This window comes from Pseudophryne corroboree, chromosome 4 (assembly GCF_028390025.1).
Source record: "Pseudophryne corroboree isolate aPseCor3 chromosome 4, aPseCor3.hap2, whole genome shotgun sequence".
Lineage (NCBI taxonomy): Eukaryota > Metazoa > Chordata > Amphibia > Anura > Myobatrachidae > Pseudophryne > Pseudophryne corroboree.
Genome location: NC_086447.1, coordinates 358,594,996 through 358,612,167, shown reverse-complemented (window position 1 = coordinate 358,612,167; position 17,172 = coordinate 358,594,996). Strand labels below are relative to the sequence as shown.

The window sequence follows — 17,172 nt, the reverse complement described above, 5'->3', positions numbered from 1 at the left end:
TAAGTTACCCTATTAACCCTTACATGCAACATTCCACCTGGGGTTTATCACATCCAGTACAGGAATCGGCAGCCTCTCAACAGAAACAGACTGAAAGGCCAGTGGTAAGTAAATCACTTAGACATGAAACAACATCTTCACAGTATACACATGTGTCAGATGAGGACTCGTCGGAGGATGAGGACTCATCGCACTCCGGGTCTGCATACAGAGATGAGGAGGAAGGCCTCAACTCAGTGGACATTTCTGAGCTAATTAGTGATATGAAAGCCATTCTACCCTTAGAGGAGGCAGCAGAGCCTTTGTTAAAATCTAAGGCACCTGTGTTTAAACGTCTCAAAATAGTTAGGACTGAGTTTCTTGGGTCAGAACAGCTGACGGAAATTATGCAAGAGGCTTGGGTTACACCCAGTAAGAAGTTTAGAATTCCAAGGAAATTGAATTCCCATTATTCTCTTCTGGCTGGGGACTGTTTAAAAAGGGAGGTGGCTCCCAAAGTAGATACGCATGTCATCCGACTGGTGCGAAAATCTACATTACCTCTGCCTTCAACATCATTAAATGATGTCTTGGATAGGAAAATAGATGGGTTTCTTAAGACCATTTTCTCCTTGCTGGGGCAATCATAAGACCAGCCATGGCTTCAGCCTGGATGGCAAAAGCAGTGGCAGCCTGGGCTGATGCATTGGAGGATGACCTTTCAATTGCATCTAGAGAGCAAAAATCCCATATTGCACATATCACACAGGCAGCTATTTTTATGGAAGAAGCAGCCTTGGATATGGGTACAATTTGCAAGAGGCAGTTCAGAATTTGCTTCAGTCAGGAGTGATAATTCCAGTTCCTCCTGCACAACGAGGACAAGGTTTTTATTCCAACCTGTTTCTAGTCCAGAAGCCAAATGGGTCATTCCGGCCCATACTCGATTTCAAGGTGCTGAACAAGTACATTTGGGTGCCCCTGTTTCATATGGAGACTTTACGTTCCAATATTTTGGCAATGGAGATGGAGGATTTTATGGTATCCCTGGATATCCAGGACGCTTACCTTCATGTTCCTATAGCACTACCCCATCAGCGCTTTCTCAGGTTTGCTATACTCCTGCAACATTTTCAGTTTCAGGCCCTACCATTTGGACATCTTATCTCCATGAGAGGGGATAAGGATTTTTCCATACCTCGACGATTTATTAATCCTGGCACAATCTCAGGAATTGCTTCAGTGTCATCTGCGACAGACAATAGCTTGTTTGCAGAGACACGATTGGCTCATAAATTGGGGAAAGTCGTCCCTTGTACCGTCACAACGGATCACTCACTTGGGGGCTGTGTTGGATTCGAGTCTTCAGAGCGTAATTTTACCTCTGAACAAAATATCCAAAATTCAGTCAAGGATTCAGGAGCTGCTACACAGTCAAAAGGTATCCATTCATGCAGCAATACGTGTGATGGGGTTGATCATGTCGACATTCAACATGGTGGAGTATGCTCAGTTCCACTAAAGACCTCTGCAACGTCTGATCTTTTCCAAATGGAATGGTTTTCATCAGACAGTAAAAACGCAGACTATGGTCCTTCCTCTGGAAGTGAGGAGGTCATTAGCCTGGTGGCTTCAGACATCCCATCTGGACAAACTGAGACCCTTTTGAATATCAAATTGGGAAATTCTGACAACGGATGCCAGCCTTCAGGGCTGGGGAGTGGTGTCAGGAAGGAGTTGCTTCCAGGGGCAGTGGGCCAAGGAAGAAAGTTGCCTTCCAATAAATATATTGGAACTTCGGGCAATATATATATGGCACTTATTCAGGCAAAAGACATCCTTCAGGGGAAACTAGTCCAAATCTGCCCGGACAATGCAACGGCAGTAGCGTACCTCAACCATCAGGGAGGAACTCGCAGCCAAAACGCAACAAAGGAGGTAAGTCACACGTTAAAGTGGGCAGAACTTCATCTAGCCTTGTCCGCAGTGTTCATTCCGGGAGTCCTAAACTGGGAAGCGGATTTTCTCAGTCGACACGTCATTCATACAAACGAATGGGCTTTACACCCCGAGGTCTTCCAAAGTGGGGGTTACTGGAGATAGATCTCATGGCGTCCCGTCAGAACAACAAAGTTCCTGCATATGAGTCGAGAACAAAGGATCCCAAAGCGATCTTTGTGGATGCCCTGTCAGTGAGATGGGACTTTCGTCTGGCGTATGTGTTTCTTCCAATCGCCCTGTTACCCAGGGTGATGCGAAAGGCAAAACAAGGAAGGGGCGCCGTGATACTAATAGCTCCGGCTTGGCCCAGGAGACATTGGTACATAGATCTGCAGAGGCTGTCGATGGATCTTCCATTCCTACGCCCTCAACATCCAGATCTGCTGTCTCAGGGTCCTTGTTATCACAAGCACCTGGATCAACTGTCTTTGACGGCGTGGCTCTTGAGACTTCCATCCTGGAAGCAAGAGGATTCTCGCAATTCAAGCAATGCTTAGAGCATGGAAACCTTCCTCAGCTCGCATCTATCACCGAATATGGCAAGCATATATTCAGTGGTGCAATGGGGGTCATTCCGACCCGATCGCTCGCTGAAGTTTCTCGCAGCGATTGGGTCGGAACTGCGCCAGCGCCGCAGTGCGCTGGCGCATGCCATCCGTCGTAGCCTAGTGATCGCCTCTGAGGCAGAGGCGGTCGCTGGGCGGAACACCGCCGTTTAGGGGGCGCAGTCCGGCCAACGCAGGCGTGGCCGGACTGTTGGGGCGGAAGGGGCGGGGCGCGGTGGCTGCGTGACGTCACACGCAGCCACTGCGGGCCGGGGAGCGACGAGTAGCTCCCGGCCAGCACGCTAAAGCTGCGCTGGTCGGGAGCTACTCTTGAAGTGCAAAGGCATCGCCGCTGTGCGTTGCCTTTGCATTTCTTCGGGTGTGGGGGGGGGGGGGGGGCGGCGGCACTGACAAGCGGGGCGGACTAGCTTTGCACTGGGCGTCCCCCTGCGTGTCAGTGTGAATGATCGTAGCTGTACTAAATTTAGCACAGCTGCGATCAACTCGGAATGACCCCCCATGACCGGAAATTTGATCCTAGGTCTTTCAGAGTTTCCAGAGTCCTAGCATTCCTTCAGGCAGAAATTAACAAAGGTCTAAGGGTGGCCTCCTTGAGAGTGCTTGTGCCAGCATTGACTTTGGTTCCAAATTAAAATTGCTTACCTACAGGATGTTCACACTTTTTTCCAGGGAATGCTGCACATTCAACCTCCTTTTGTTCCTCGTACAGTTCCTTGGGTCTTAAGTTTAGTTCTAAAGGCCCTTCAAGTTGTCCCATTTGAACCACTAAAATGAGTGGATCTTAAATGGTTGACAGCTAAAGTTCTCTTTCTACTGACTATTGCTTCAGCTAGAAGAGTTTAAAATTTAGGGGCATTGTTATGTCACCCTCCTTTTCTGTGTTTTTTTTTTTTTTAACCAGATAGAGCAGTTCTCAGAACCAAATCTACGTATCTTCCTAAGGTGGTGTCTAAATTACACCTTAACGAAGAAATTGTAGTCCCGGCTTTCCAAGGGCCGGACCTTTCTGCAGGAGATGCATCGTTGGACGTAGTCCGTGCTTTAAGGATCTACGTGGATCGTACCAGTGCCATCAGAAAAACAGACTCTCTTCATTCTCTCCGGATTTCACAAGAGAGGATGGCCTGCTGACAAGCAGACACTGGCGAGGTGGCTTTGAATGACTATTTCAGAAGCATATTCTCAAGCTGATCTCCCTGTTCCGGCTAATGTGTGCTCACTCTACTTGTAAGGTAGGTCCGTCATGGGCAGCACGTAAGGTAGGTCCGTCATGGTGCTTCAGCAGAAAAGATATGTAAGGCAGTCACATGGTCTTCCATTAACACATTTATTACATATTATGTCTTTGATACCTTTGCCTCTCAGGACGCTGAATTCAGGCGAAGGATTCTCCTGTCCAGTCAGGAGCGTCCCAACCACTAAATTGCTTTGGGACATCTCAATGTTATCCTGTGGACCCTGCATAGGGGGTCATCCCGACCTGATCGCACGCTAGCTATTTTTTTGCAGCGCTGCGATCAGGTCAAAACTCTAAAAAACTGGGCATGCGTATGCACCGCAATGCGCAGGCGCTTCGTATGGGTGCAAAGCGGATCGGTGCTGGGTGATGAATTTAACGAAGAGTCCATTCGCACAGCCGATCGCAAGAAGATTGATAAGAAGAAGGCGTTTATGGGTGTCAACTGACTGTTTTTAGGGAGTGGTTGGAAAAACGCAGGCGTGTCCAAGCGTTTGCAGGGCGGGTGTCTGATGTCAATTCCGGCCCCGAACAGGCTGAAGTGATTGCAGCGGCTGAGTAAGTTAAGACCTACTCAGAAACTGCACAAAACTTTTTTGTACTGCTCGGTTGCACAAGCGTTTGCACACTTGCAAAGTGAAAATACACTCCCCCATAGGCGGCGACTATCTGATCTCAGCGCTGCAAAAAATAGCTAGCGAGCTATCAACTCGGAATGACCCCCATAATCGTTATGGTGGACTAACCGCTGACAACTCTATTTCTCTTAAGTCCACAGGGATCTCACCCTGATGCACCTAATTTGAGGATCCTTTCCATCAATAACCTCTTCCTTGTACAGAAGGGTATGCATGTGTGCTTCTTGCCTGATTAGGGCTCTCTATGATGCTCCTGCCTTGAGCTTTGGAAAACAACTCAATTGCCTGAGCCGGGAGGTGGAGATATAGGGACGGGCCCATTGTGTTCTTGGAGGCCTAAAGCTTTGATCGTTTGGTGCCAATCTGCTGTTGCTACCTCATATGCCAATGGTATCCTGTGGACTTAGACTTACCGTTGATAACTCTATTTCACCTATCATAACGATTATATTTCAGAAGTAATTTGTTCTAATTACAAAAAGAGCTCTTGAGTTTTTTTAGCAGTTTTGAAAAACTTGTGTGAACACACCATTTATGGTACTATACATGTAATGCTCTTATTTTTTTTTTTTTTTTTCAACCCGAAGATCACACTCCCTCCTTTACTCCAACTCCGCTGAAGCTGTAGCCATGGGACTTCTGAAACAGTTTGAGGGGATGCAATTGCCAGCTGCCTCTGAGCTGGACTGGCTGGTTCCAGAACACGATGCTCCCCAGAAGGTAGGGCATGTGACTTGGATTAATGGTCTGTTCATATTGCTATCTTTATTGACCACTTGTACTGTGCAACAATGGGTAACCATTCTATATTTATCATGGAAGACAACAAAACTGTGTATGTTGACTTATGTCTTGTGTTGTTAAAAGAGAATGTGAATCGAAGTAAAATATGGTATGCTCCCTAATAATTGCCTCTATATTCTGGTGTATTTTTATATCTGCATTTACCCTCAAAAAGCCTTGTGCATATTGATAATTGCAGTCCCCTTGCTTGACTTCATCTGTACATGTATGCAGCAAGACTGTAAGAATTCCCAACAACTCTGCACTTATTCCAGCATTCATTTATTGGTTCTAGACAATCCGAGATCCCTTTTAAAAAGCATAAAAAGAGAAAATTACTTGCTAGAAAAATAAACCTGGTATGTAAAACAGTGTGGCAAGTGCATGGCTTCCCACAAACTGACTAGAGAGCCGTGCATCTGGTGCTGTGTCTGCTAAATCAATACTTGCCAGTATAGGATATTTGCACAATAAAATGATTTCATTCCTTTAAGATTTTTACTTTTTATTTTTTTTGAGATTGACATCGTAATGTAAAACGTAACTATATTTTGGGGGATCTGGTTAGCAAATGTGGAGTGTCTTAATCCTGCTTGTTGTCTACACTGTGCTCCACATGTTCATCATTGTCATCATGTTATTCTCTGCTCCAGCTCCTGCCTATTCCAGATTCAATGCCAATTTCACCAGATGATGGAGAACATGCAGACATATACAAGTTGCGCATCCGTGTTCGTGGGAACTTAGAATGGGCACCACCAAGACCACAGATTATCTTCAACATCCACACAGCTCCCACGTATGTCATGAAATTACAGCTCTTGCCTGAGTTACATGTAGAGAGCTTTTGTGTTACTTAGGTTTGTGCTTCTATTTCACCAGAAAGAAAGTGGCAGTCACAAAGCAGAATTACAGATGTGCCGGCTGTGGAATTAGAATTGAGCCTGGTAAGATCTGTACTACAGTATTTATCCCCAAGTATGTTTGTCTTGTAATGCTTTCACAGTGTCGCACTATACTTTTATAAGTTGTTCTACTACCAATGGGGAGCATTTTTATTTGCCTTGTTAAAATGAGCGGACCAATCACAGGCTGCCATATTGTACTTTATCAGTCAGAACTCGACCTCCATTATATTTTGGAAGCTGAAATGCTTTGTGTGCTATAAAGGATGAAATATCCAAATAAATGAAGACAAAAAGAATATTCACGGACATTTAATAATGTACTTATAACCATTCATAATCCATTTAAAACCAATCTCTGTGGATTCTACACATTTGAATGCAGCAACATAAAAAATAGTTTAAGAAAGTGTGCAGTTGAAATTTAGTGAATTGCAATGTGCCATATATATATATAGTATGTTGTTTCTGAAACATCTGTCTCTGACATTCTCAATCATTGACGTACCGCCAAAATAAATATATACATTTCTCGATCATCCATAAGGGATACTGGGGACAATTTAGTACGACGGCGTATAGATGGGGTCCAAAGGAGCCAGTGCACTTTAAATTTCTTCAACAGGGTGTGCTGGTTCCTCACCTCTATGCCCTCCCACACAGCTCAGTTTAGAAAAATGTTCCCTCAGGAGAGGATGCACACTGGAGCTCCAGAGAGTTTTTCTTCAGTTTATTTTAATGTTTGTTATTTTCAGGTAAGCTGTCGGGGAACAGCCTACCTGCATCAAGGGGGACACTGGGGGGGAGGGGGGGGGCGTGCACCAGCCTCCTGGAGGTGCTGAGTCGGATCCCGCTGACAGGACAATGTTCCTGAGGGTCAGTGTACCACAGGCATTGCGCTCTCGCGCACACTCCCGCAGCACACCGCACACCCCCAGTACAGAGCCTGAAGGGTCGACAGAGTGGCGAGTGACAACCGGTTCTATGTCTGACATGATCGCGGGCGGGTATACGGACACCCCTTGGGGTGATCCCATAGCCCCCCCCCCCCCCCCCCCCCGCGTAGACTGGTCAGCGGTGGTGAAAATAGGTTCTTATACCTCATTTCTCCGACAGGGTCCATGGGTTATCCACAGGATAACATTGAGATATGATGGAGCGACAACGGATTTGCACCAAATGGTCAAAGATTTTCGGCCTCCCAGCATGCAACGGGCCCGTCCATATATCCCTACCTCCTGGCTCAGGCAAATCAGTTTTTTGTTTGGTGCGGCAGGAGCCGGACCATGATCAAGTGGGCTTGTTTTTTAGCAGCCCTAAGCATTCTTATTTTATTTTTATAGTCTTACTATTTTTTTCTTGAGTGATCTTTCTAAAAAGTGTCTTATACGTACCTTAGAAAGATTCGCTCCAACAACTCCCCGCCGGGTCACGACAGCGCTTACCCACGAGTTCAGTGCTGTTTCGGCGGACGTCTGTGTTGGATATACTAGCAGTCCAGCAGACGTTACCAAGCTGTGGCCAGAGCACGGGGAGAAGGTTAGGCATCGGTTCCGCTTAGAGGGGGTACACTGACATAGCCTCACTGTTTTGGGAGGAGACTACCAAACAGTCGCTGACGCGGCTGCCACCTAGGGTGCACCAAGGGTAGGATGAGGCCGCGATCCCTAGTGTTGATGTCAGCAGTGGGGAGTCAGATGCTCCCCTGGTCGCCCTTTTCCCCGGTTCATGACCAGTTTCCTCCGAGTCTCCCGCCTTGAACTGTTTTTTCCTGCTTCTGTCTGAGACGCTGTGTATCTAAGGGGACCAAGTCACAGCATAGGCGCTGTGAGGCTGGTGCGTCAGTGTTCACTTGGGCATCTGTGTTCACTGTAGGTTCACAGAGCAGTGGTGTACACTGTTAGTGCGTGGATCCACTCAGCGTTTGCAAACGTATTGATCGGTCCTGGAAGCGTGGTGAGTCTCCCTGTATGCCACTCTACTGAGTATGGGCAATAAAGCACTAAGTCTCTATCTACCTTTTGAGTATGAATAGTTGGATAAGTGCCTTATGCATATTAGTCTGATAATTATTACTGTTTTCTTTTGCTTTGCGTCTGAATACGGTTAAAATCTTATATAAGGTAATACAGTAATATGTTTCTCCTACATACTTGAAATGTAGTTGATTATGTGCTCATATTGTTTATTATACGAATGTATAGCCTGTGACTAATTGCTAGTGTGATTGCTGACTTTACTATAATTCTGTCTATAATTCTGTCTATTCCGATCCTCAGTACTGGTGCAAAGCAGGGTAGGGTCGGATTGTATGTCACTTTAACAAAGTTAATGTGATTACAGTCACAAATTGTGTAGTACACTGCAAGTGTTTGATTATTTATCATGTCTAAGAGTGGCAAACGTGAAGAAAATACACTCACAGCAGTACCAGCACTCATATGTTTGTCGTGCAAGGCTGGATAAACCTCTCAGGATCTGGTTCAGGATGGTTTGCGTGCAAATTGTTTGAGCTTTCACAAAAATACAAGGCAGACACAGGTGCAAGTTGATCCCCCATGGTCTATGTTTACACAGACATCCAGTATAGCTGAGCGGATAATTCCACTTCTGTACCTGGGATAGGTTACACTATTAACCCTTACATACAGCATTCTACCTGCGGTTTATCACTTCCAGCAGGGGAAGCAGCAGCCTCTCAACAGAAACAGACTGAAAAGTCAGTGGTAAGTTAATCAGATAGACAAGAAACAACATCTTCACAGTCTACACATGTTTCAGATGAGGATTCGTCAAAGGATGAAGGTTCATTACACTTCGGATCTGCATACGAAGACGAGGAAGAAGGTCTCAGCTCAGTAGACATATCTGAGTTAATTAATGCAACGAAAGCCATTCTATCCTTAGAATAATCAGCAGAGCCTGTGTTAAAATCCAAGGCACCTTTGTTTAAACGTCCCAAACAGTTAAGACTGAGTTTCCTGGGTCAGATCAGCTGATGGAAATTATGGAAGAGGCTTGAGGTACGCCCAGTAAGAAATATAGAATTCCTAGGAAATGGAATTCCAATTATCCTCTTCCGGCTGGGGACTGTTTAAAGAGGGAGATGGCCCCCACAGTAGATACGCATGTTATTCAATTAGTGCGAAAATCTACATTACTTCTGCCTTCAACATCATTAAATGATGTCATGATAGGAGAGTGGATGGTTTTCTAAAAAACATTTATTCCCTGTCTGGGGCAATTATAAGACCCGCCACGGCTTCAGCCTGGAGGCTAAAGCAGTGGCTGCCTGGGCGGATGCATTGGAAGGGGTATTTTCAATGGCATCTAGAGAGCAAAAATCCCATGTTGCACATATCAAACAGGCTGCAATGTTTGTGGAAGAAGCAGCATTGGATATGGGTACAATTGCCTCTCAGGCATCGGCCTCAGCAGTAGCTGCTCGCAGAGTAGTTTGGCTACGTACATGGAAAGCTGATTCAGAATCCAAAAAGGTAATGGAGTCTTTACCCTTTACTGGAGATATTCTTTTTGGCAAAGAGTTAACCAGTATTTTGGAGTCAGAAGCAGACTCCAAGAAAGTAAAGTTTCCTTTGATAGAGTCAGTTTTCTACCTTTTAACACAAGCTATTTACTAATACCTTTAAGCCGTAATGGCCGCTAAACCACGTGCACGTGCTACGCACTCCGTACGCTATTTGCGTACAAAGACCTCGCACGTGGCACGCAAGTTACGTACAAATGCTGCGCTGAGTGTACGCAATACACACAGCGAGCGTACACACAGATAATAACCTTTTAAACCTTAAACACAGAGTATGATTATACTGTAAGTCTTAGTATTGAGATACTGTAATGATATACCACTGGTTAACCTGGATATTTAAGCAAGCTGTTTGAGTGATTGAGATACTCAGAAACCCTTTGTACTAGCTAGAGAAACAGACACCTTGCTGAGGTTCCAACACCTTTACTAACGAGATTTAGCTATGTAAAAAGGGAAAAATACAGTTCACAGCTTACACACTACAGCACTAACATGAAACACCTAAACAGGATAACTGGACATAAATATACAATAGCGTCTTAATCTTAAACAATAACAGAGAGAGAGAGAGTATGGCAAATACAGACAGAGATTAAGTTGGTCACAGAGAAAAACGTACACACTGGGGAATGATCGCTGCACAGTCCTGGAAACCAGCTCTCTAGTTAGTCAATGATGAAAACCTTTTGTGGAGAGTAGATTGAGCTGGCCCAGGCTGGCTTTTCTTATATACACAAAGTACAGTACACTACAAAGGGCCCCACAATCTTATTGTTCATTGGACACAGGAATCTGTCTTCGCATTATAACCAAAGGTCATAGGTTTGTTTGAACAGGTGGGCTGTGACTATTTCAAACTGCTCAGGTGGGAGGTATCCTCTGGATTCCCCCTGCATGTGTAATAAACAGCAAATACTTTTAAAGTCCATAAAGTTCTTTTAAACATAACTATACGCTGGAGCGACCGATCTCTTCCTAACCAACACCGTAATGTTTCTAATAAAATACTCTTCGGTTAGGTACTAAACACCACCGCTCAGACCCTGTCTGACCCTTCGTATCATGCAAAGAGGAATTCCTTTGTCCCTGAACCAGTTACACTAATCATACTTACAGATATTATTAAGGGGATCATAACCTATAAAATACACTATTTAGATTAACTATGTAACGATCGAGTCGCCTGCCAGACGCACACAAACTCTACCGTAAATGCACATACCACGGGCCTGAGCGCACGACCGTGGAGGCGCCGTCACGCAACTGCGAATATGCGCACGCACGGGAGAGAATGTGCATGTGCAGCGGGCAAGTGCATGGGGTTAGTACAAGGCATCATAGGTCGCTATATTTTTTGACTTTGACACCTTCCACATACAAATTCAAGCCTAAAATTCCAGCTTTTAGGCCCTTTCGGTCTCAAGGAAAAGCAAAAGGAAAAGGTGATGGCAAACAGTCCCAATACAACAGGTCTGGTAAGACTAAAAAGCATTGGGCTAACAGAGGACCGGCTTCTAAAACAGAAGATAAGCCATCAGCCTGATGGTGCTGGCCTCCACCTGGGGGACCCCAGGGTGGGAGGCTGACTTCTTCAATTTGCACAGATCTGGCAGCAATCTACCACAGATGCCTGGTTGCAAGAAGCGGTATCTCACGGTTGTTGTTTTTTGTACCAGCCCGTCTTTGGAAGAGACGAATGCCAGGACTTTGCAAGAGGTAGTTCAGAAACTGCTTCAGTCAGGAGTAATCATTCCAGTTCCTCGTGCACAACGAGTCTAGTCCAGAAGCCAAATGGGTCGTTCCGGCCCATACTCAATCTAAAAATGTTGAACAAGTACATTTACTGTAGGTGCCTCGGTTTCAAATGGAGACTTTGCGTTCCATTATATTGCCCATGGAGCCAGGGGATTTTATAGTGTCCCTGGATATCCAGGATGTTTACCTACATGTTCCTATAGCCCTGTCCCATCAGTGTTCTCTCAGGTTCGCTATCCTCCAACATAATTTTCAGTTCCAGGCTCTACCGTTCGGATTGGCCACAGTCCCCAGAGTATTTACCAAAATTCTGGTAGTAATGGCAGCTTATCTCCGCCAGCAGGGGATAAGAAATTTTCCATACCTCGATGATCTTTTAATCCTGGCAGTCTCAGGAATTGCTTCTGTGTCATCTGCAACAGACAATAGAGTTTCTGCAGAAGCACGGTTGGCTCATAAATTGGGCAAAAACGTCTCTGGTTCCGTCACAAAGGATGACTCACTTGGGGGCTGTATTGGATTCTAGCCTTCAGAGTAACTTTTACCTCTGGACAAAATATCCAAAGTTCAGTTAAGGATTCAGGAGCTGCTACACAGTCGAAAAAGTATCCATTCACGCAGCAATGTGTGTGATGGGATTGATGGTGTCAACATTCGACATGGTAGAGAATGCTCAGTTCCATTCGAGGCCTCTGCAACATCTGATCCTTACCAAATGGAATAGTTTTCATCAGACAATAAAAACGCAGACTATGGTCCTTACTCTGGAAGTAAGGAGATCATTAGCCTGGTGACTACAGACATCCCATCTGGACAAAGGGAGACCCTTTTGGATATCAGATTGGGAAATTCTGACAACTGATGCCAGCCTTCAGGGCTGGGGAGCTGTGTCAGGAAGGATTTGTTTCCAGGGGCATTTGACCAAGGAAGAAAGTTGCCTGCCAATAAATATATTGGAACTCCGAGCCATATACATTGTGCTGATTCAGGCAAAGGACTTTCTTCAGTGAAAATCGGTTCAGATCCGCTCGGACAATGCGACGGCAGTAACGTACTTCAACCATCAGGGAGGAACTCGCAGCCAGAAAGCAATGAAGGAGGGAAGTAACACGTTAAAGTGGGCAGAACTTTATCTTCCAACCTTGTCTGCCGTGTTCATTCCAGGAGTCCTAAACTGGGAAGTGGATTTTCTCAGTCGACACACCATTCATGCAAACAAATGGGCTCTACACCCGGAGGTCTTCCAGACCCTGGTCGACAGATGGGGGTTGCCAGAGATAGATCTCATGGCGTCCCGTCAGAACAACCAAGTTCCCGCATACGGGTCAAGAACAAAGGATCCCAAAGCGATCTTTGTGGATGCCCCATCGGTAAGATGGGACTTTCATCTGGCCTATGTGTTTCCTCCCATCACCCTGTTACCCAGGGTGGTGAGAAAGGTAAAACAAGGAAAGGGTGTCGTGAGACTAATAGCTCCGGCTTGGCCCAGAAGACATTGGTACACAGATCTGCAAAGGATGTCGATTCCTACTCCCTCAACGTCCAGATCTACTGATTCAAGGGCCTTGTTATCACAGACATCTGGATCGACTGTCTTTGACGGCGTGGCTCTTAAGATCCCTATCCCAAAATCAAGAGGACTCTCTCACAACATGTAATTCAAACAATGCTCAGAGCAAGGAAACCTTCCTCAGCTCACATTTATCAACGAATATGGCAAGCCTATATTCAATGGTGCAGTGACCGGAAATTTGACCCTAGGTGTTTCAGAGTTTCCAGAAGCCTAGCATTCCTTTAGGCAGGAATGGATAAAGGTTTAAGGGTGGCCTCCTTGAGAGTGCAAGTGTCAGCGCTGACTGTATGGTTCCAAATGAAAATTGCTAACCTACAGGATGTGCGCACTTTTTTTCCAGGGAATGCTGCGCATTCAACCTCCTTTTGTTACTCCTACACAGTGCCTTGGGATTTAAGTTTAGTTTTAAAAGCCCTTCAAGTTGCCCCATTTGAGCCACTTAAAAGAGTGGATCTTAAATGGTTGACAGCTAAAGTTCTCTTTCTACTGGCCATGGCTTCCGCTAGAAGGGTTTCAGATTTAGGGGCATTGGCCCTCATTCCGAGTTGTTCGCTCGCAAGCTGCTTTTAGCAGCTTTGCACACGCTAAGCCACCGCCTACTGGGAGTGAATCTTAGCTTATCAAAATTGCGAACGAAAGATTAGCAAAATTGCGAATAGACACTTCTTAGCAGTATCTGAGTAGCTCCACACTTACTCGGCAACTGCGATCAGTTCAGTCAGTTTCGTTCCTGGTTTGACGTCACAAACACACCCAGCGTTCGGCCAGACACTCCTCCGTTTCTCCAGCCACTCCCGCGTTTTTCCCAGAAACGGTAGCGTTTTTTCGCACACACCCATAAAACGGCCAGTTTCTGCCCAGAAACACCCACTTCCTGTCAATCACATTACGATCACCAGAACGAAGAAAAAACCTCGTAATGCCGTGAGTAAAATACCTAACTGCATAGCAAATTTACTTGGCGCAGTCGCACTGCGGACATTGCGCATTAGCGACTAATCGCTCCGTTGCGACAAAGAAATAACGAGCGAACAACTCGGAATGACCACCATTGTTATGTCGTCCTCCATTTTCTGATTTTCTTATCCAGATGGAGCAGTTCTCAGAACTAAATCTGGGTATCTTCCTAAGGTGGTGTCTAAATTCCACCTTAACAAAGAAATTGTAGTCCCGGCTTTCCAAGGGCCGGACTATTCTTCTGCAGATGCATCGTTGGACGTAGTCCGTGCCTTAAGGATCTACGTAGATCGTACCAGTGCTATCAGAAAGACAGATTCTCTCTCTTTGTTCTCTTTGGATTTCACAAGAGAGGATTGCCTGCTGATAAGCAGCCACTGGAAAGGTGGCTTCGGATGATGATTTCAGGAGCATATTCTCAAGCTGATCTCCCTGTTCCGGATAACATCTTTGCTCACTCTACTTGTAAGGTACGTCCATCATGGGCAGCACAACGTGGTGCTTCAGCAGAACAGATATGTAAGGCAGCCGCATGGTCTACCATTAACATATTCATTAGACATTATGCCGTTGAAACCTTTTGTCTCTCAGGACGCTGAATTCGGGCAAAGGATTCTCCTGTCCAATCAGGAGCGTCTCCACCACTAAATTGCTTTGGGACATCCCAATGTTCTTCTGTGGATAACTTGTGGATCCTGCCGGAGAAATATACGTTATGGTAAGAACTTACCATTGATAACGGTATTTCTCCTAAGTCCACAGGGATCCCACCCTGACGCACCTGATTTGAGGATCCTTTCAATCACGAACCTCTTCCTTCTTGTACGGAAGGGTTTACATGTGTGTTCTTCTTACCTGATTAGGGCTCTCTATGATGCTCCTGCCTTGAGCATTGGAAAAACAACTGATTTGCCTGAGCCAGGATGCGGAGATATATGGACGGGCCCGTTGCATGCTGGGAGGCCGAAAAGCTTTGACCGTTTGGTGCCAATCTGCTGTCGCTCCATCATATCCCAATGTTATCCTGTGGATCCTGTGGACTTAGGAGAAATACCGTTATCAATGGTAAGTTCTTACATAACGTATATTTTACACTCATTTGGGACATTTGGCAGTACAGGTTGAGTATCCCATATCCAAATATTCCGAAATACAGAATTTTTTGAGTGAGATAGTGAAACCTTTGTTTTCTGATGGCTCAATGTACACAAACTTTATTTAATACATAAAGTTATTAAAAAAATTGTATTAAATGACCTTCAGGCTGTGTGTATAAGGTGTATATGAAACATAAATGAATTGTGTGAATGTACACACACTTTGTCTAATGCACAAAGTTATTAAAAATATTGGCTAAAATTATCTTCAGGCTGTGTGTGTAAGGTGTTTATGAAACATAAATACATTCTATGCTTAAACTTGGGTCCCATTGCCACAATATCTCATTATGGTATTCAATTATTCCAGAATATGGAAAAATCCGATATCCAAAATACTTCTGGTGCCAAGCATTTTGGATAAGGGAGACTCAACCTATATAAATGTATTTATAGCTCCAGCGCCATTACATGGGGCGGAGCTTCCTCAGTGCAGGACCAGCGGCGTCCTGGTGCCATTTCCTGCACTCACAGCGCTGCTGCAGGACTGCCACCTCCAAGTGATCCCCACGGCCAGACACTTGTATAGGGGTGTAGTTAAGGGGGTGAGCCCGCTGTGGGACACTTATATTAGGCTCCTCAAGCACTATACACCAAATTGTCTCTTATAACTGTATAATTGTTCATTTTAGGCTTTGTGCTGGTTCCTCCCCTCTGAGTGTCTCCACACATACTGGGCTGGAAAGCAGGCATGCTTGTACCTGGTATGGGTCATTAGGTCGACATGAACAACATCGACATGGAAAAAGGTCGTCATGAGTTTTTTAAAAACTTTTTTGGGTGTCGTTTTCTTTGTAAAGTGACTGGGAACCCCAATTTGTGCACGTGTCCCCTCGCTTTGCTAGCCATACTTCAGGCAAGGTTACTATTCCCAATCGTAGTCCACGTGGATCGTAAAGTATGAAAAAGTTCTAGAATTTTTAAAAAAAATGTGAAAAACCAATGTCGACCTAGTGACCATGTCGACCTATTGCATGTCGACCAATAGTGATCTACCTGACTGTCGACCTAAGTGTGGTCGACCTAATGACCGTATCCCCTTGTACCTATGTCTCTGTGTATGTGTGTGAATGTAAATGTCCTTTGTCAGCATGGTGAAAACAGTTGTGTGCACTATTTGTCACACCAGGTTTTCCCCCTCCCCTGCAGATTTGTCTCATGTGTGAACATTGCAGTCAGCCTTCACAAGGTAGTGGGGCTTTAAGGGGTGAATTGCAGGAGCCTGCTTGGCTCATCTCTATTAAAGCTATGATGGCTGACATGTCTAATGAATTAACTACTGCCACACAGGAAAGGCAGCAGTTACAACAGTCTATGGCTGCTCTAGCAAAAAATAGGGCAGACAGCAGACGTGTTTCCCCTCTGAAAAATCTATTACCCCATAAAATGGGTTACCTGATATCCTCTCAGAATCCGAGGAGGAGGTGCCAGAAGTGGAAGAGGGGGATGAGCTAGAATCTAATGCTGAATTAGGTGTTTCCTCTGCTGCACAAGGTATAGACTCGCTTATCATTGCTATAAGGGATGTCCTTAATATTCCTGGGAATGAGACAGATGTGCAGCAATCCTTTTTCTCTGCACAGAAAAAGGTGCTGGTCACATTTCTTGACTCAAAGGAACTGGATGACCTTTTCAGGGAGCTATGAGCATCTCCTGACAAGAAATTCCAAGTATCAAAGAAATGGGTGGCCACAGTTTGCCTCTGAGGGACGCAAGGTCTGGGAAACTTCCCCTGCGGTTGATGCATAAGTGTCACTCCTTCCATAAAAGACAGTACTGCCGGTTCCAGGGCTACTGCTTTAAAGGAGCCCGCAGACAGGAAAATAGAGACAACCTTGAAATCTATTTATGTTGCAGCAGACCTGTTATTGCAGGTTGTTGGGTGACCCACACCATACATACTTGGGCTGGTGCCCTCCAAGAGGGCCTTACTGGGGACAAGTCCCTGGCTGATATGGTAACACTGATTCAGCACATCCAAGAGTCTATCCGCTTCCTCTGTGATACCATCAAAGTTATTGGCATTATAAATGCCCGTACCTCTACCATGGTGGTTTCTGCACGCAGAGCG

General features: G+C 45.3%; 1 protein-coding gene across 1 annotated transcript in view; it reads left to right on the top strand.

The window, feature by feature from the left end:
- The window catches only part of RUBCN (rubicon autophagy regulator), a 100,914-nt gene that overhangs the window by 65,961 nt on the left and 17,781 nt on the right, over positions 1-17,172 (top strand). Inside the window, exons 15-17 of the mRNA XM_063916533.1 lie at positions 5,009-5,141; positions 5,858-6,003; positions 6,087-6,151. Of these exons, the coding sequence (XP_063772603.1) occupies positions 5,009-5,141; positions 5,858-6,003; positions 6,087-6,151 (344 nt within the window). The remainder of the gene's footprint in view (positions 1-5,008; positions 5,142-5,857; positions 6,004-6,086; positions 6,152-17,172) is intronic.